The sequence below is a fragment of the Alosa sapidissima genome, chromosome 1 (assembly GCF_018492685.1).
Source record: "Alosa sapidissima isolate fAloSap1 chromosome 1, fAloSap1.pri, whole genome shotgun sequence".
Lineage (NCBI taxonomy): Eukaryota > Metazoa > Chordata > Actinopteri > Clupeiformes > Clupeidae > Alosa > Alosa sapidissima.
In genome coordinates this window covers 18,933,550-18,953,427 of record NC_055957.1, presented here as the reverse complement: position 1 = coordinate 18,953,427, position 19,878 = coordinate 18,933,550, and the positions used below count along the sequence as shown (strand labels likewise).

Genomic DNA, 19,878 nt, shown 5'->3' with positions numbered 1-19,878 from the left:
CAAAAAAAAGCCATAGTTACAAAAAATGTGCTTAAGCAATCAGAAAAAACTGTAAAATAAAATACATAACTAAGTGACAGTGACATTACAGTTTTTTCTGATTGCTTAAGCACATTTTTTGTAACTATGGCTTTTTTTGAAAAACTCTACACACAAATGGCAAAACCACTCACTGAGTTCGCAAAACTAAAAGCACAAACACTGCTTTGCACTCAGTTTGCAATTTTGTAACACACACTTTGCACAACTGTAGGCACAATGGCTATTATTTACAAAAAATGTGCTTAAGCAATCAGAAAAAACTGTAAAATATAAATACATAACTAAGTGACAGTGACATTACAGTTTTTTCTGATTGCTTAAGCACATTTTTTGTAACTATGGCTTTTTTTGCAAAACTCTACACACAAATGGCAAAACCTCTCACCCAATCAGCAAAACATTGTAGTTCTCTTGCAAAAGCTAACACACCTTGCTTAACTCTTCACACCTTCGTAAAAATGGTGTTTTCGTATCTAACAGTAAACACAAGCCATCACAATAGTAAGCACACAATGTGCCAACAACACACTGATGGTATGAATAAAAAACACATCTGGCTTTTGCTTTCTCTGTGCACAAGGTAGACTATGTCAGTTTGAGGTCATACTTTTGTCATAGTTCTGTAAACATACAGGGATCCCAACTTCAAGTATTAGTGTTTATTTACACACATCAAAACAAACACAAGTGTGTTTTTCCAAGTCAAAACACAAAATAGCATTTCACTGAGACAAAACAAATCAGTCTACATCGGGTCGTCTCTCTCAAAATTCTGTCTACATCACATGCAATGTCTTAGTCCAAGGCACCGGGAAAAATATATTCTGGAATGCCGTATCCAGGCCTGACATGACAATATCCCCACATGTAGACTTTTTTGTCTGTTTTTTTCTCTTCTCACTCTTCCTGCTCACTCCATTGTACCCATTGTACATTACCTGTGGCTTATTTATAGTGCTTAGGCTGATTGCAAAGTGAACTAATTATCTAAAACAGTTTTCACATGAGAAAGTGTGCCAGAGAGTTGGCAAAATAGTGTAAATAATAGCCATTGTGCCTACAGTTGTGCAAAGTGTGTGTTACAAAATTGCAAACTGAGTGCAAAGCAGTGTTTGTGCTTTTAGTTTTGCGAACTCAGTGAGTGGTTTTGCCATTTGTGTGTAGAGTTTTGCAAAAAAAGCCATAGTTACAAAAAATATGTTTAAGCATTCAGAAAAAACTGTAAAGCCTATATGTTGTTATCATGTTGTTGTGCTTTTTTTTTATTGATGCCACACACCATAGTACCAAGTAGATAACTATCCAAAACACCTAATCCTGTGCGTAGGGGTTAAAGTATTGATTGTGCTGGAGGCAGAAACACAATAAATGTACTACAGATGTTCATAAGTTCTGTCACATTGTGAAAATAAACTTCCTTTTTACAACAGTACTGCTGCCTTTACGTATATCCATCCATAGGAAACTTATAACGTCTAAGAACTTTCACCTTATAGGTGAAGATCAAATTCTTTCCAGGAGGAAGTACACAGACACATAATGCAAGTAGGCGTTGAGTGCCCAACTTTGTCACACCTTCAAGTGGGCAGGTCAATGCTAATCGAGAAAGTAATGAATTTAACATTTAACCCAGAAGGGAAATATGTTTACTCTATACAATCCCTTTAGATTTCAAGAATGGTTTTCTCCTTAATGGTAATCCTGACCATACTCTGAAAATCACCAGTCAATTTGTTAATTCTGCCTTGTACACATCCCAATAAGCCACAATAAACAGTTATGAGAAATAAATAAACAATAGAAAAAAGGTGTGGTTACCAAGATTGTTACTCTCTTCAGAGTAAAATGACTTCTACTGAAGTATTTTACTAGTATAGTATATTCAAATTAACTCTTAGACTGTTGATGGAACTTAACACTCCAAATTTGACACTAGTGTATAGCCAGTCACTATAGAACATTAGATAACAAACATAGGAGATAACACAATCCCATCAGATCTTAGTACAAGCGAGAGAGGACACTTCTGAGTTAGAATATGTTGCAGCATATCTGGTGGAGAGGCAGCCATATGCTACACAGTAAAAACAACAACAACAACAAAACATATTGAATCAATTCAATGAACACGGCCATTGCAAAATAAATCTTTGTCATCTGTAACTTTGCCAATGGTGTGAATTCTCAGATACCATGCAGAAACTTTTGTAACCTCAAATCAGGAGCCTGCTATCATAAAGCAGCTACTGTATTATTTGTGATCCAGCTCATAGATATTTTGACCCAGTTTCACATTAACACAGACATGCAGGGTGAATTCCAACTGTATGAAAACAAAATGCCACGCTAAATATCACAATTATCTAATGCTCACAAATGTCTAATGCTATCTGTCCATGGCAGGAGCCAGCCATTGTCCAAATTCTTTTTGAGTGCAGAATGTGAAGGAATACTAGCACATTACTGGTTCAGCACATACCACATACTTTCTGTATGGATACAGCATCGTGTTTATCAGTGATGCAACAAAAAACAACATTCTGATGATTTATTCATCTATGTAATGCAAGGAGGTTAGGTCAAGTATGTGGTGAGCAAAGCAATTTGGTCCAAACAGTGACCAAAATGATTACAAACTGTAAGTTCAATGTGCATTCTCTTCTCATACATGTATTAAATGCATATTACGTGTTTTATCAGAACTGATGAATCCGATGTTTTTCATGCGGAGGTTTATTCTACCTGGCTGATATCTGATGTACTGTAAATAGCACTCATTCAGTGAGAGCCTATTGTGGATGTGTGTTTTAAAATCACACCCTTTGTGCACATCACGTCTAATTCAGCTTTCAGCTGCTTTTGTGCCCATTTTCACACCTAAAATAGAATTTTCCTCAAGAATATTTAATAATTAATTATTCTTTAAGAAAACCCAGGTGGTTTCGGGGTGGACAAGTTTACTTTGTGAGGAAAGCACAGTTCAATAAGCTGATAAAACTACGAAAATGGAGTATGGTAGTCAAGGACGCACCTTTTTCCATGAAAACAATACTGGCACACTGGCCCTTAAATGACCTCAGAGATGCCCATAGACGTTCCCCAGGCAGGAAGTCTATGGAGAAAAACAAGATTGTCAACTATTATACAAAAATCACATTCTGTGAGACTTTGAAATTCTTATGATAAGATAGAGTGATAAACCGGATCAAAAGAATCAGAGGCAAACAAAGGTGTGGGTGTATTTATTCACAATGATTTATATAAATATTCTTCAGGGAAGGTCACACTTTATTCAGCCATTCATTTCTGTGGACTGGAGTTCTGAAGAAGGTAAAGAGATTTATGTTTTTGAAATAGTCTGGAATAATTTTGTTGCAATGTAACGATTTATTCTTATTTTTTATCACTAATGTCACTAATGTAACTTCTTGTTTTAGGGAATGTTGAAATATAATTATTCTATATTGTGGCTAATTTCTGGGATTTTTCTTGATACAAATATGATTGCAAATAAAATTATGATTCACTTTTAATATCATAACTACGTTCAGTTTTGCAAATACAATCTGTAATACTGTCTCTTGATAATTATTTATGAAATTTTACAGTCTGGGTTTGTGCAGCTGTGTGTACTCTTATAAAGCTTATCTGTTTGCTATGTACACTTCGCGAGTTTTAAAGCTACCTTTAAATGTCCTACACCTCTTTAGACAAATAGAAAATGTCATACTCCTTTATGTACATGTCACAATGATTTCATCTATATTAGTCTGTCATTATGTAAGACTTCCTACATAAGACATCATGCCTTCCCTGTTTTCTTGAAGGGTTATCATGGAATGGAAGAGTTCCCTTGGCTGCCTGCTGGTCTGGCTCTCTTTCGCCTCCAGTGCTGACATTCCCACCGTCAGCAGCATATCTGAGCTGAAGGCCCTGGACTATGGCAAATGCTTCCCCCAGCATGGCCTGATGTTGCTCCACTGGCTCTCCTCCATTGTCACTATTGACCACAACGACGTGGTCCAGTTCAAACCCAAGGTCTTTGACCCCGTCTCCAGCTACCCCTTCACCCCATACGCAAACGACAACCACTTTCTGCCTGACCTGACCCCTACCACGGCATACTACACGGTGGGCAACCTACTTAAGGGATCCGCTGGACGCTTTCCACCGTACGTCACCCAGGACTTCTACAATGCCTACAACTACCCCACGAGGAACCGAGACAGGATCGTGATTAGGGTCGATTCCTGGTACAATCCCGGTAGGATCGATCGGGTCTATGTAGCGCTGGAGAGCAGCGACCAACGTTACCTGACTTACAGCCCTTACTCTCCGGCACTCATCTCTGCCCGTCTCCTCCGCCAGATTGCGTCACTTCGGAACCCGTTTGGCATGAGGAATTCATCTGTGGCAGAGCTCTATCCCACCTTCAACCAGAGTATAGCCATTGCTGACAGCATGTTCTCCGAACCAGGCTTGGCAAGTTTTCTCACCATGGCTGGGTATGACGTGAACGGCAGACACGGCGTCTCGGTTCAAATGTGGTCCTGTTCAAACTCGCCGGCGCTGTGCAAAACGCGCTCGGTTTCCATGGCGCTGAAAACGGCGAAAGATGGGAATGCGCGGGTCAGCTGGAGTGGTCTACCCAACAGCATACAAAAAATGCACACCAACGTGGCCCTCTACAAAAACGTTGAGAGCAACAACCCCATTTTTGAGGTCAAGGTGAACGGCAGACTCACAGGCACGGCGGACACCACCATCAAACTCGACCCCGGCCTCCAGCTGCGACTCCTGCGGGAAGAGGTCGGCAACACGGTGATCTGGAAAGGCCCCGAGCTGGATGACGCCAAAGGCAAGATTCCTGTCCGAATAGGCGCCATGGATGTCAGCCTCCAGCTCTTCACTAGTGCTGGTTATGCCAGTGCAAGGCTCTACATCCGCAAATCAGTTGAAAACTGGAAGGACAGCCTGTACAACTCTTGGGTGGCCTTCTATGCCAGACCGTCGGACAGCAACAATGACTACCTGGGCGGCCAGTGGCAGTGGGCTATCTACTTTGAGAAGAAGCCGTCTGATGAGTTTGAAAACTGTGACATTTACGAGTATGTGTCTGGGACAGCCATCTCCCCTGACGTGCAGATTCGCTTTTTTGAAAATAATGATGGCGACGATGGATTCCGCACGGAATCATGGGGGTCTTAGTAGGCGACTTGTGAGTCTCAACATCTACAGAACTAACATGACAAGTACTCTATGTACATTACTGCAAAAATTCATAATCACAATTACATGTAAATTCTGTAATCTGTCATAACTATTTTCATCATATTGTGTACCTACTCTACTGGTGTTTCTTTTTAACCATGCACAATAGTTTGCTGTTTAAGTGAAAAGTAAATGAATTCTTATAGACATTTAATCATTGCTGTAATGGTAATTGTGCTTAATTTGTCATAAAAAAATATTCCCTAGTGAAATAAATTATGCCTGCAACAATGATTTCTCATATCTACCTAACAACTTTCCATTAAAATGCAAAACCAACACATTTAGCTTTTTAATATTCATAGCACTAATGCCATTTCATGTTTGTCATCCTCTCAGGAATTAAAGTTCTTTAAATGAAGGGGAAAATATATAATTTGTGTATTTCAATAACATCTGTTATGGGCCATTTGTAGTTTCCACTGTGCCTCATCAACTCCTGATTACTTTGAAGAAGTGTGCCTAAAATTGTTTTACCTAATGTTTAACTTTCAAGCTATTGTTGTTATAAACCTAATTTCCTGGACAAACAGGACTAGCTCTAGGCTAGAATTAACATTCAGTAAGAGATCTCATTGTTCTAGATTTCTACATTTTATGAGTCCTTGCCGTTTCCCGTACAGACTGAGACAATTGAGACAGATATTCCACAGATGTTGATTGATGCAGTACTCGTGTGGCTAGTAATCTGTTTTTGATTTGATTCAGAATGCAATTTGATTACTGTATTTTCTCTTGGGCAGTATGCTACCCATTTTTAGATCCATTAAAATGCCACAATGGAAATGTCCTTTGAAATGTAGAAATCTTTACAATCGAAAGTACTATTGGTTTAAATCAGGTGTTATTGATCTTAACGAAACTCCACACATCAACAATGTCAAATATTGTCTAACAATTTATGTCTTAAAATTAAATCTAAATAGTCCAGTCAATGTAGTCACTTCCAAAATCATTTCCCCTTCAAACTATGGACATTTCACAGTTGGAGCCTTTGTATATTGAATGACTGCAATAGAAATGTCTAAAATCATTTAGCATTTTCCCAGCTTTGTGTAAAAACCAAGGCCTCCTCACTACTGTTGCAAAAGTCAATTCAACTGAATTTGGTGCCCCCCTCTGGTGAACAACTGTATTTAGATGGGTGTTAAATGAGATCATATAATGTCAGGACTGACACATTATATATATATACCATATGTTTATGTTCATGAATACACATTGAAGTTTATATCTAAAGACAGCATTAAGATGATGCGTACAAACAGATATGAAACAGATATTCATTAGGACACCAGTTTATTATTTTTTGAATAATTTATTGCCAGTATGAAAGCATGAGCTAGTGGCAGTATTCAATAAAAACCTTAACAAGACAATAGAGTCGCTCACACACACACGCACAGACACCTGAAAAACAGACACGTGTCCATAAATCTCCTCCAACTATAAATATATTGGGTCCCATTTTTGTGGTGGAAAAAATAAAAGGTTTCAAAGGCGCAATTTACAAACAAAACAAATAAACAGTTAATTAAAAAAAAGAACACAAGAATATGCAGTCGCTCATCGCTGACCCCTTTTTTTGTTTTCTTTTGAAATGAACAGAAAAAAGTATGAACTGATACACCTCTATCTCAATCTTTAAACAACTTTTTTTTTTGTGAAATGTAGATACAGTAAGGCTGATAATGACACATTTAGAGCTTGTCTTTTATTTTTTTTGGAAATAAAAAGCATAAAATATCTACAAAACCTAGTAAAACCTTGAAATCAAAACTGTACATTTAAATTTACATTAGAAATGAACGAGGATTCATATAAAAAATGTGTTTGCATGGTTTGTCCCTATACAAATACAGATATCACCTTCTGAAATGTATCTCATTATTGTCATGGTGGCATGTACCTTTATTATTAATCTTCTTGGGTTGTTCACCTCAGCATGGCTCCTCGTCTGCGTGATATCTGTTACTTAAAGCGAATGGCACAGCCAACTCAAATGTGCTTTCCCATACAGCAGGCAGAGGAGGCTTCACAAGAGACAGCACAGCTTTCAGAGTTCATGGCAACTGTCTCTCCTTGCTACCGGAAAGAGTTCCTCCCCGCGCCAAAAGAGTCTCTACAACCACCACAGTTGTGATTGGGTGTGTATGCATACTTGTGTGTGTGTGTACACTGTGATGGTGTGTAGAGAGTGTGCTCATTAGAGGTGGCTTGATCACTGTATTTATTCATTACTTGATTTTTTATTATTATTATTTTTCTTCTCAGGTTAAGGGTTCAGGCACTTCTTTTTTTGTTGACATGGATGTGTGTTTGTATGTTTTGTTGTTGTTGTCATGGTGCTTGGGATCCAGTGTCAGACTTCAGTGTGCTGCTGGGAGTCCAGCGAGGGCAGCGTGAGACGGTCGAACGCGGTGTCGTCTCCGCTCTCGTAGTCGCTCAGCATGGCCTCGGACTCCTCGCAGCACGCCGACATGTCCGAGCAGGACGCCGTGGACGTGTAGAGCGACAGCGACATGTTGTCCAGCGCCGGCGGCTCGTAGCCCATGGAGTAGCCGCCCCTGTAGCCGCCGCAGTCGCCCCGGCCGCCGCTCCCGCCCGTCCCCGTGCCTGCCCCGGTGGTGTTGTTGGTGGCGGCGTTGGAGGCGTTGGAGGTCAGCGTGTTGCCGGAGGGCCCGTCGGGCGAGTCGGGGTGGTCCGAGGGGTAGTGGTGAGAGGGCAGGTACTGGCTGAGGCTGTAGAGCTGGGGCAGCGGCGGCCGCTGGCGCACGCGCGGGGACGAGCGCGGGCTGCGCGCGACGCCCGGCGCCTGGAGCGTGTCGTAGGGCTCGCCGTAGTCGGCCGCCGGCAGCGGGGGCGGCGGGGGCAGGTCGTCGTGGGCGGGGAAGTCGTCCGGCGGGGGAGGGAAGTCGCTCTCGATGTCGTAGCCGCCGGGGTAGTAGTCGGTGTCCATGGCGGAGGGGTCGCTGTAGAGGCCGGCCCCTGTGGTCGCTAATGGGGACTCCACCACCTCGTACTGCGGGAACTCCTGGATCCCGGGGAGCTGGACGCTCGGCATCCAATCAGACGTGTCCCAGTGGTAGCCTAGGTAACACAATGGAGAGAGTACTTTATAACCTTTGGATTTAGAACCTTTATTCAGTATATTTAATATGAGTTAGATATGGTTAACCACTGTCACAACACACACAACAAAGCACTCTTTCACATCGGCAAATGTTAGGAGGGAAATCAGTAAACACCCAATACATGCACTGGTAAAAGCACACCACCACAATTTAAATACACAATACACAACACAATCTGGCCAAACAGTTTGATTTGACTTGCAATTTACTGCAATAGTCATAAAACATATACCATCACAGTATGTAAAACTGGCAACATAAACTTCACTACAAAGATTGAATTTTCTCAGTATGAGTATGTGTTTCTGTGTGTGCATGTGTGTGTGTGTGTGTGTGTGTGTGTGTGTACATTGTGTGTGTGTGTTTGAGTATGTGTGTTACATAGAGGAGGCCATCAACTTCAGGTATCAATTTGATCAGTCAGCACTTATAACTGACAAAGCAAATTAAAGTGAACAGCACTCTAAAATAGACAAAAATCAGCATGCAGTGAGTCAATCTTACATTTCCTGAACAGTATATTTTGCATCTAAGCGTTGGATGAATATTCACATTGACATGTGAATATTCTCAATATTTAGACAATAGGTCTGTCACAGCATTTTCTTCATGCAAGACATGTTTAAGTTGCTTGTTTAATAACGTGAGTGGGGAGGACACAGGGCTTCAGGCAAACACTTGATAAAAATCACCTCTTGGGGTCTTGAGCTCATGAACTGAGAATGAGTCTTCAAGGAAAAGGTAAAGGGAAGAGAGAAAGACATGTCAAAGTCCAGAAACACTACAGTACAGCAGAGAGGCAGAGCAAACAACCACAGCACACAGGAAGACCTGCAACTTAACCAGCAGAGATCAGAACAGACACCAGATATGCCATTTGTTGCAATAGAGTGACGGCTATTTGGTGGATTTGGGTGGAGCAGTCAAATAAACAGGAATAAATGCTAATGGTGGAGTAAATGACCTGACTGAATTCAACCAAGACAAAATTTCCATCAGAGGTCGAATGCTCTGTTAGCTCTTCAATCGAGTTAGACCAAATTGCCATCGAGGAGCTCAAGTTAGCCACCAAATTCAACTTACTGCTCGAGCGAGCGTCTACCGAGCTGTACTGCTGGGTAAGGGAATGGCATTTCTGATTGGTCTGCCTGGAGGCCCAGCACTGGAGGACAAAAGGAGAGCTACAGACACGCAAGGCTGACAGACACGGATGACTACGGGTTGGAGGTAATGAAAAAGAGTACCTTCTCGCCCCACCGAGTCAACGGCAGAGTTGACAAGGTGGATTACAGTCACTATGGAGGCTTGTGAGAGGTGAGGGGGCAGTAGAGGGGTGGATGGGGGGGGGGAGGGTAGATAAGAGAGATCTAGCGTTAGTGCAAATGTCTCAGGGAGGGGAAAATGACACAAAACCAGACTAAAACCAGGAAATTGGCCGGCAAGGCCAGCAGAGAAACATCACCATACAAGAGACATTTCCCAACAGCACGTTTTTTTTTTCCCAGCAGATTTTGTTGTGGACGCTCAGGGGAGAATGGAGGGTTCTGTACTGACTGACTGAAGCACAAGACCACCTACTTCAACACGTCTGAGCACTCATGAGAGGTCACAACACAAGACTGTGGAGAGGAGTACAGTGAGGGGGCCTTTGTGCCAAGATAACAAAACAAGTACAAACAACAGTGCCAGGATGCCAAGGGTGCCATTAACAGTATGGGAGGAAGGATCAGTGAAATTCTCAAGGATAGAAAAAAAAGCGTTTCCAGCCTTAGTGCAGAGGGCCGAACAGGGCATTTGAATATGGGAGCAGTAGGTTTCACAAATCACAAAAATTTGGAAGGTACATTTGAGGCAGGGATAGGACGGGTGGGATTTGGGTTTTTTCAGGAGAAGTACAGATGAAGGTCAGGGTAGACTGATGGAGAGGACATTCCTCACATTCACTGTCACATCCACCAACAAAATGGACTCATTACTGCAGACAATATTCAGGGGGTGGTGAAGCAAGTATGGGAGACCATCATTTGTACTTTATACCCTGGCTTAATGTTCCGCGCCGTTTTCCTCAGCCATCCATTGCGCCCTTAATAATCGCCAAGAAACGTGCAAAATGAAAAAGACAGGGAAAAAAAGAGAAATCATTTTGCCGATATTGCCAATATTAAAATCTCTCTCCCGCGAGCCGGGATGTTCTTTAGTCTGTATTTGTTCAGATGTCTGTAATTCAAAGCAAAGCTTGGCGAGCTTTTCATATAGGGCAGTGGAGATTTAACCTCTGCAGGAAGGGAACGCTGAAGCTCTTTAGGCCAGGAGAATCTCACAAGGTGCTTTTTTGATCACTTCCTTCTACACTGATGTGACTGAAAACTTACAAAGCTGGCCCCTAGTTAAAACCCTACTCTGGGTCTGTGGACAGATTTGATCCATATGGGGACTGAAGTCCCAGCAGCAGCAGCAGCAGCAAGAGAGAAAGAGAACAACACATAACCCAGAGCCACACCAATGAGCCAATCCATCCAGTCCAGTCACACGCAAAAAGAGAACGGGTTAGTAATGCACACAGGTCACCAAGGACAACATCCCATCACATATTAGTACTCTTCTTAAACAAAACACTACTACCTGATAGAAACATACTGTTAAATGCACTGTATGCTGCAGCCTGATGGAGGTAGTTTATAGTCAGTGCTAACAATAGCCTCTAGATAATAACACTTCACATAACATCTAATGAACCTAATATTCATAACCTAAGTAAACTTGCAGCGCTGATGAGTGCTATCAGAAAAGCTTAGTTTAGAGAAACACCCTGTGGCTGACACATACCATTGTCATCACAGGATTCTGACTGGAAGGAGCTGAGGGACTGGACCTCTGACATGCTCCCCCTTGTGTTGTAAGGATGACCAGCACTGTCCTCCACTGGTTTCTTTGTCAAGCAGGAGTCCAGATCTACCACTTTAGCTGTGTAAAAAAAACACATTTGAGTGAATGTCTAGGTGGACCTCAATCACAGTCACAGTCCGTTATAAATTTTGAAGAAGAAGACAAAACAAATGGGAAAAGCGGTATAGGGAAGTTCCTATTTCAGGGGTCATTTTACCATCATAGTCGTAGTCCCAGCTGGGCTTCTGAATGGAGTCACTGTCTGAGACCGAGTTGGAGGGTGGGGGTGGGGGCAGGTTGGGTGCTACACTGCACACAGCCACGGTCTTGCGATGCCCGTGGACTGAGTCTGGGTTGAACGTGCTGAACTCGGGGTGCTCTGGGATGGCCGAGCCCTCGAAGGAGTTGCGGTCCAAGTTGTTGCGTGAGTCGCTGGGGATGCTTGGAGTGTATGAGATGGGGCGCACGGGTACCTGAGGGGGAACGTCCGAGTAGATGTTCTTGTTCAGCTTCGAGTCAAAGTACGGGCGGAAAGTGTGCGGCGCCGAGTTCCCCGGGCGCTTGTTGTCCTCGCCGTTTCCCGACTTTGACTTGCGGCGGCACACGCGCTTCCTCACCACCACGAACAGCAGCACCAGGATGAAGATGCTTGCCACAAACACTACGATGCCCACCACCTCCTCCAAGCCAATGTTCCACGAGGTGGAAACAAACTCGTTGCGAACCTCCATGAGCTCCTCGCACAGACGCCCACCGAAGCCGCGAGAGCAGTTGCAGTTGTACGAGCCGTAGGTGTTTTGGCACTGCCCGCCGTTGGCACATGGGTTCTTCACACATTCGTCCACATCGCTCAGGCACCTGGGAAGGAAAGAAGGGGAAACACCTCAGATAGTAAATACTAAACAAAGGAGGGCTCTCCGCGCTTCTGTCGTTTGACGACAATCCGGTGCAACCAGGCCAGGACAGATATTTTGGAGAGAAGGAGAGACGCCGGTGCAGCTCAGATGTCTTCTTAATTTTCAATTTATTTAGTAAAAGGTAGAGAACATAACACTAACGTTTCGATATAAGTCACATCTTCATCAGAGTCCCTCTAGTAAATACTAAACAGTAGTGTGTAGTAATGAACTGGTTTTGTTATGTTATGTCTCCATAGGAAAGGAAAATGGACAACAAGGCTTGCAACTTGCAATTGTTACACTTTAACATAGTTTCAATGTTGTCTCCAGCAAATGTATCATTTCTAATTGCTGTTTTCTAAACTGGCGCTACAGGACAGGCCCCCTGAAGCAACTCTTACCTGTCACCTTGGAAACCAGGTTCACACTCACAGACGGGTCCGTCAAGGCTGTCGATACATTTGCCACTGTTTTTGCACGGGTTATCTTTGCAGTATGGACCCATCTGACACCTGAGGGAACAAGAGAACACTCAAGACCTTCCAACAATCTCTCAACACGATGAATAACACTGGTGGCTCGACATAGACTTGCATCGGCACTTTCCGAATCCGATTTTCATTTAATCGGCATTACTGGCATATTTGCATTTGGATCTGGGGGTTTATTGATTCACATGGCTTCATTTCCTCCGTCAGTCAATACGGTCCAAGGCTTTGACCACAGATGTATAAACCTACTTTAATCCTGGGCAGTGTTTACGGAGTGTTATATTTGTTTAGACACACAGTATTGATATGGAAGGCAAACGCTGTATATTAAATTCAGAATCAGTACACCTCATGACTCATTTGAAAGGAGAGAATGGTACAGTAATGGTTTCAACATACCGTTGGCCAGAGTACTGTCCACGGCACTGGCAGTAGTAGTCGTCTCCTCGCGGGATACAGGTTCCCCCATACAGGCAGGGGTTGGAGGCACAGGGGCTAATGCCAATCTCACAGTGGGTACCCATGAAGGCTGCAGTGCACTTGCAGAAGAAGCCTGCGGAGAGGGAGGCAGACATTAGCGTCAGTCGCTGCCAGGAAAATGTCAGCGCTTTATTAAAACAAACACGCTGGAAGCTTAACGCAACGCTAATGCAGGAGGAGGCCTGTCTTTGCTTTAGATGGAACACTGAGATATATGCTGGATTATTGGACTTCCATATTAAAACAAATTGTACTGCACTGTATTGTTTGCCCTCCCAGCCTAAAATATGGCTAAACCAAGGCACATTCTGTATTAACACTGAATCTACAAAAGCTATGAGCTTTAATGTAGAATGTCTACACTATTTCATTAAGCCCTAAACGATGCACATCTAATGCACTTTATGAGGGGTGTGGATACAGTCATGAATTAAGCACTGGCAGCGGAAAGTAAAGACTACATCTGAAGTTCTCCCAATAATTTTGTTTTATAGGGTGGTGCTCTGTTGGTAGGGGTTTGAAGTTCTGACACACCCATAAATGCCTTCCCTGCTGTCTACAGACTTACTACTACAGTAGTACAGACACTTCTACCACATCGTTGTCACAGGGATAATTCCTTACATAGAAATAAAGGTGGTTACACAAACACATATGTTTTTACACTACACAAATGTTTTAAATGTTACACAAACACAAATGTTTTTACACTACACAAATGTTTAAATGGAGCACATCTGCCTTCAGTCAGTTCATCAGCCATTGACCGCACGTACCTCCGTTGGGCAGAGAGGAGCAGGTTCCTCCGTTGGTGCATGGGTTACTGGAGCATCCGTCTGCCAGCGCTGCCAGGCTGCACCCGGGCACGGCGTCCACCAGCTCTTCCAGCACTGCGTGGGGTGCCCGGCCGTTGGCACGCAGCGGCAGCGCCTGACCGTTGAGCTCCAGCGCCTCCATGCAGCCGCGGAGCCCGTTGACCGCGGGCAGGCTCCGGCCGTGCCGCGCGCCCAGCTGTCGGATATGACCGCCAAAGTAGACGCTGGTGTCTAGGTTGAGGGTGCGGAGGGTGCCCGGGGCGGTTCCGGAGGCGGCGTGCACGCGGTCCAGAACCAGCTTGGCGTAGTTGCCGTCCACCTCCAGAGTGACGCTGTGCCACTCGCCGTCGTTCACCTGCGTGCTGTGCACGGAGACCAGGCCCGCCCCACTGCCACAGTCAAACTTATACTGCAGTCGGCCATTCACAATCTGGGGCAGAAAAGGGTGAGGGACGTTCAGCACCAGCTCAAAATCCTCCAATGCTATACAGTATCATAACCAACGTGTTTATTTTCCCATCATGCAATATCCAACAGTGTATATTTAAAACATTTAACACATGTAAGAGTGAATCCTCATCATTTAATCGGTTTTTCATTTTCATGTAATTCTGCCAGGCTAAACCTGAAATAGTGCATTATACTATTTGCATGAACACATTGTGGTGATCTAACATTGTTCAGGTAACAAGGAGGGAAGTGTCCTTTTATAATTGATTTCTTCATCATGTTAAATGAAGCTAGTCTGACTCCTATTCACAGCATCATTAGTGTTTAGTTAGTGTGAAGCAGACCTTTATAATTGACTGCCGATTGGCCTTGTTAGCTGCTGTTAAGTTCAGAACCACCATCTTACAACAGTTGGAATGAGGTGCAGGGAGAACACAGAAAACTGCTGCAACCTTTCTTACTCTAATAATGCTTTGATTCATTCGACAACGCTTCAGTACATTTAAGTTCTCAACATGTAAAAATAGTGCAAGCAGCCTATCTCCTAGTATCCATAATCTATACCATTACATATGACCATACGAAAGCCATAGGAGGAATGAGTGGCTGGAAGGTGATTCATGACCGACTCCTTTTGTGAAGCTCTTACAATGAAAATCTCACTTCCTCTCTCTGACAGAAACACACTTAGAGAGCAATAACTATCAGTTCAGATTCCACCGCGGAATCCCAAATCAGCTGCTGGCGGCTAATCCACTAGAGACCAAAGGAGCCGTTCTGCATCGGCCTGCTGGCTGGCTGTGTTATTTCTGCCAGCGTGTGTTCCCATGGCCAACCACTGCAGCCCAGTGGGAACGAGTGGAGACAGGGAGATTAACAGGATAATCTAATGTAATGTACCAGACAGGGTGATCTCTCACCCTCTTCCTCCATCCCCCTCTCTCTCTCTATCTCTCCCTCTCCCTCTCTATCACCCTCTCTGCACCACTCGTGCTCTCACCATCTCTCTCTCTGTCTCTCTCAGGCCACCCCTACTGCAGTCTGACGTTGCCGGTGAGGAATGTGTGAGAAAGCCTTTTCCATTTCCCTCCCAGCCTAAAATAACTCAACCGAAATGTTCTATTTTTTCCCCCCATTTCTTTATTTCTTTATTTCTTTCCCCCTACAACTACTCTCTCGCCAGTCATTTTAGCTGAGTGATATCTTCCAAGTGCCCTTCACGGGAAAAGTCTCTGAACTTGAAAGAACTGAATTATGGGTAAAAACACAGGGAGTCCCAGACACATTCCCTTTATGGTATAAATAAACAGACACATTCAGTGGTCGCCATGACTGGAGATTTAGGACCCCCAAGACATCTGTATGCATCCCATGAGCTGTCAACACCTTCACAACAGTGAAGGCAGGAGCACAGGTTCCTGAAAGGGCGAACACGCGCGCGCGCACACACACACACACACATTCTCCTCCTGCAGTGAACACTCTGCTGGGCTTCTAGGAGCACCGTCCAAATAAGTCAGTCTCAGGAAACTCAAACCTGCCAGGCAGTGTGTGTGTGTGTGTGTGTGTGTGTGTGCGCGTGTAGCTGCTGTTAGCGATAGCTGACCTCCAGGATGCTGTAGTCCGTGCCTTTGGCGTACATGACTGTGGCGTGACTGGAGAAAGTCCTGAGCCTCAGGGAGAGCTTCATTTCCTCCTTGTTCTCGTTCTCCATCATCCGGTAGCGGGCATAGCCGCTGCCACTGAACGTCAGCGATGGGCCCGCTGGGGAAACTAGAGAAGCAGAGGGCGAGAGCGAAGAGGAATAATGAGTCGACCGCTAATTTAGGAGGGGAAATAAAATACAGTAATGTTGACATAATATTATGAGAGCACGACTCTTTGGCTGAGATTATACCATGCCAATGAGATTATACCATGCCAATGAATCTAATCTGCTTGGACTCAGGCCAGCTCAGGGTGGGAGCAGGGCAGATGGAGTGAGAACCACAGAGTGAGAGGATGAGAAAAGAGACAGGATACAAGAACGTGTGTGTGTGTGTGTGTGTGTGTGTGTGGGGGGGGGTATGTGTGTGTGTGAGCGCTGGGAGCGGAAGAGAGAGCAGAGAGGAGAGAGAGAGGAGAAGAAAGGAGTAAGGCGAAACATCCTGCAACACTGTGCCAACACAACAACAAAGATGCAAGAGGAGAGAAAGAAAAAACAAAATCACTCTCCCTCTAGCCTAGTTTACACAGTCACAGCTGTGATTTGTGGAGTGGAAAAGGGATGAAGGGAAGAGATGAGCAAAAGAATGGAGGACAGAGAGGGGGGGCGAGAGGGAAAAGACCCTTGTGTTCCCTCAACATTTACTGCCATCTGCACACACTTTTGAAATGGCCCTTCTCCACTGATTCACACTTACTGTCATCGTGGCAAGAGCCCTCCTCACACTGGTCGGTCATCACGGGGCATTTGCCTCCTAGGGGTGAAAGGCCAAACAGGGTTCAACATGAAGACAGCGACAAAAGTGACAGAACATAATTACATATCTGTCAAGGTGGTTGTGAGTAGAAGGGGTGGGAGTGTACATGAATGCAAGGGGAAGTAGGCCACAAAGGGAGTCTTTTGGAATATCAAAGGTTATAAGCATACAGTATGTGTGTGTTTGTGTGTATGTGTGTGTGTGTGTGTGTGTGTGTGTCTGTGTGTGTGTGTGTGTGTGTGTGTGTGTGGAGGTTGTGTTCGTACCTTCACACAGACAGGTGGCCTGGCGCTGGTGTCGCGGTGTGACAAAGCTCAGCCTCGCAGTGCTGTACGTCGCCATGGCGGCCGACTCCAAGGTGACCGTCTCCTGGCAGAACCTCGGTGGGCAGTCGGACGGCAGCCCGGCACAGAGCTTCTTGACGACACGTACGATGCGCACGCCGGTCATCTCCTCTATGACTGCGACCGAGGCGTTGAGCTTCCGGAACACCACCTGTCCAGAGCAAACCATTCCATCATGTGCTTGCCTGGTGTGGGCTCACCTGTTATTAAAGGATTGTGCTGTGAATGGTTTCACATACCTCCTGAGGCTGGTACGGGCTTCCGGAACGTTCCAGGGCCAGCAGGACCTCCAGGTCCCCGGAGGCGTCGGCCGCTGGCTGTAGGCTCACGAGCTGCACCTCACCACGCCGCACGCCGGCCATGTTCCGCAGCGCACGCAGGAAGTTGCGCCAGTAGTCGCCGATGAACTCCTCGGGCGCGATGGCGGCGAAGCGCACGCCGATGGCGTTCTCTAGGGCGCGGCTCTCGGCGGGGCGCACGTGCACGCTGGCCCGGGCCATGGCGCTGAACTGCCCGTCGGTCACTGTGACGTTGAGCGCGTACTGCCCTGCGTCCAGCGCCCCGACCGCGACGAGTTTGCCGTCGGTCGGCGAGATGGCGAAGAGGGCAGAGTCGGGGGTGTGGGCCAGGCTGTAGGTCAGCGTGTCGTACACGTCCTGGTCGGTGGCGTGGACTTTGCCGAGCACCCCGCCGGCATACTCATCACCGGCTACTGTCACAAACACATCCAGGGGCAGGATGGCCGGAGGGTGCACGCTCTCTTCGATCACCCGCAGGCTCACCAGCGCCGAGGAGTGAAGCTGGGGCCGACCACTATCTGACACCTGAGGCAGAAACATGGTCGGTGAGGACGAGAAGGAAAATGTCAAACTCAATTACAAACTTCTGCTGGAGTATTTACATATGCAGCCTTTTGCAGCTCTTACTCATGGGTGACAGAACAAACTGTGAAGTTTTTCCAAGTTACAGAACAGGACCCTACACACACAACATGACTTCATGACTGCAGTGATTTCGTACAGCCAGTAGAGGGAGCTTGTGGTCTAATATTCTCCTCCGTACCAGCGTGTGAGCAAGTTCTTCCCTTAGAGAAAATCCCTTTCCCTCGCTCACATGAACACGGCGAGCTCACTATGCATAAGTAAATATTATTGCATTTAAAAAGAAAAAAAAAATCTATTTATTTTTTTCACACGCCTTTGCACCGCAGCAGATGGGTCTGATCCACGTGCTGTGTCCAGGGGAAAGCACGGCTGACTAAAGCCTGGAATTCTGGGCCCGGTCTTTAAAAATAAATAACTAAGCGAGCTGAAACGCACCCACAGGATAAAGCTGGTGGAGATTTCAGCGAAAGAGAGAGCAGCTCAGAGTGCTGACTGCTGACTCTTTCCGCCCACCTAAACTCTGTTCTCTCACCGTCTCAGTCTCTCTCTCTCTCTCTCTCTTTCCATCCCTCGCTCATTCTCTCTCACCACAGTGGGCTAGTTCAGCTGCAGGTCATTAGCACCAAAAATGGATGGATATCAAAACAGACAGAGAAACAGAGGAGAGAGACGGAGAAGGATAATGAGAGAGAGAGAGAGAGAGAGAGAGAGAGAGAGTGAGAAAGAAGGAGGGATGGATGGAGAAAGAGAGAGAAGTAAAAAGCGGTGCTTTCATGTTTGACCCGCATCTGCACTCTACAGGAGAGGGCGGCTGGGCTCTGGTGAACAGAATACCAAACAGCACAAAAGCTCCCGCCGCCCAGACATTTACACATCTTTCTCATGGTCCCTCGTTTCTTTTTCTCTCTGCATTCATTACAGCCAGGGTGCTGCTGCACATGGAGGTTTCCCAAGAAGCATAAAAAAGAACCACTTAAAAACCAAACGCCCACAGGAAGCAGTCCAAGAGCAAGAGGAGAAATGAGACTAGCGAGAGCAGAGGAAGATAAGACAGAGGTAACGAGGAGAGCTGACCTACGACCCCACTGGGCCGGTCTGTCTGCCCCGTGCTCTGTGGGAGGCGCTGCAGACTCACCTGGATCTGCAGCAGGTACTGGTCTTTGGCCTGTCGGCTCAGCGGAGCAGCGGCCAGCAGCTCCCCCTGGGGGTTGATCTGGAAGGCGTTGTCCTCGTTGCCGCCAACGATGGAGAAGGTGAAAGGCGGGCCGTTGTGCGTGGCGTCACGGTCGGTCACGGTGAGCTGTAGAACACTGGTGCCCACTGGCCGGTTCTCCTGCAGAACAATCAGAACCAGGTCGATCAGAATCTCTCTCAACAGAATACGGGTGGGTAATTCTGCACAGCAGGCACACTGACCAAGCACCCACAAACTAAGCAGCATTTCACTCCACTGAAACACAGCTGTACTGAGGCCAGGTACAGTATATATTCCCTGTCCGTGCATACTGCTGGAGATGCATGTGCCAAGTTGCCAAAGCATCCGGAACAGATCAAAGAAGGTATTTCCATAGGATACAGTTACACGCTTAACATTCCTGTGACAGCTTCAGACTGGACAGCGGAGACAGTCTGCAAGCGAGCCCTTCATCTTCCTGTTGGTATTGTCTCACAGCACAAAAACCCAGTGGGCTTCAGGGCCGCTCGCTGGAATTGCTGTGAA

The 19,878-nt window shown here is 45.5% G+C and overlaps 1 protein-coding gene across 10 annotated transcripts in view; it reads right to left on the bottom strand.

Annotated features, from left to right (window-relative positions):
• Positions 1 to 6,595: 6,595 nt before the first annotated feature.
• Positions 6,596 to 19,878, bottom strand: part of fat1a (FAT atypical cadherin 1a) — a 75,632-nt gene continuing 62,349 nt past the window's right edge. For 3 of the 10 annotated variants that reach the window (XM_042095434.1, XM_042095724.1, XM_042095518.1), the window contains 13 exons: positions 19,294 to 19,491; positions 17,514 to 18,098; positions 17,197 to 17,425; positions 16,871 to 16,927; positions 16,075 to 16,241; positions 13,980 to 14,448; positions 13,123 to 13,276; positions 12,634 to 12,744; positions 11,551 to 12,191; positions 11,274 to 11,411; positions 9,692 to 9,751; positions 9,140 to 9,175; positions 6,596 to 8,403 (listed from right to left, as the gene is read on the bottom strand). In XM_042095434.1, the coding sequence (XP_041951368.1) occupies positions 7,676 to 8,403; positions 9,140 to 9,175; positions 9,692 to 9,751; positions 11,274 to 11,411; positions 11,551 to 12,191; positions 12,634 to 12,744; positions 13,123 to 13,276; positions 13,980 to 14,448; positions 16,075 to 16,241; positions 16,871 to 16,927; positions 17,197 to 17,425; positions 17,514 to 18,098; positions 19,294 to 19,491 (3,573 nt within the window). In that variant the 3' untranslated portion in view covers positions 6,596 to 7,675. Of the gene's footprint in view, positions 8,404 to 9,139; positions 9,176 to 9,691; positions 9,752 to 10,819; positions 10,882 to 11,273; positions 11,412 to 11,550; positions 12,192 to 12,633; positions 12,745 to 13,122; positions 13,277 to 13,979; positions 14,449 to 16,074; positions 16,242 to 16,870; positions 16,928 to 17,196; positions 17,426 to 17,513; positions 18,099 to 19,293; positions 19,492 to 19,878 lie in introns of those variants that run through there. The other 7 variants (XM_042095802.1, XM_042096025.1, XM_042095868.1 and 4 more) reach the window with 6 other exon arrangements.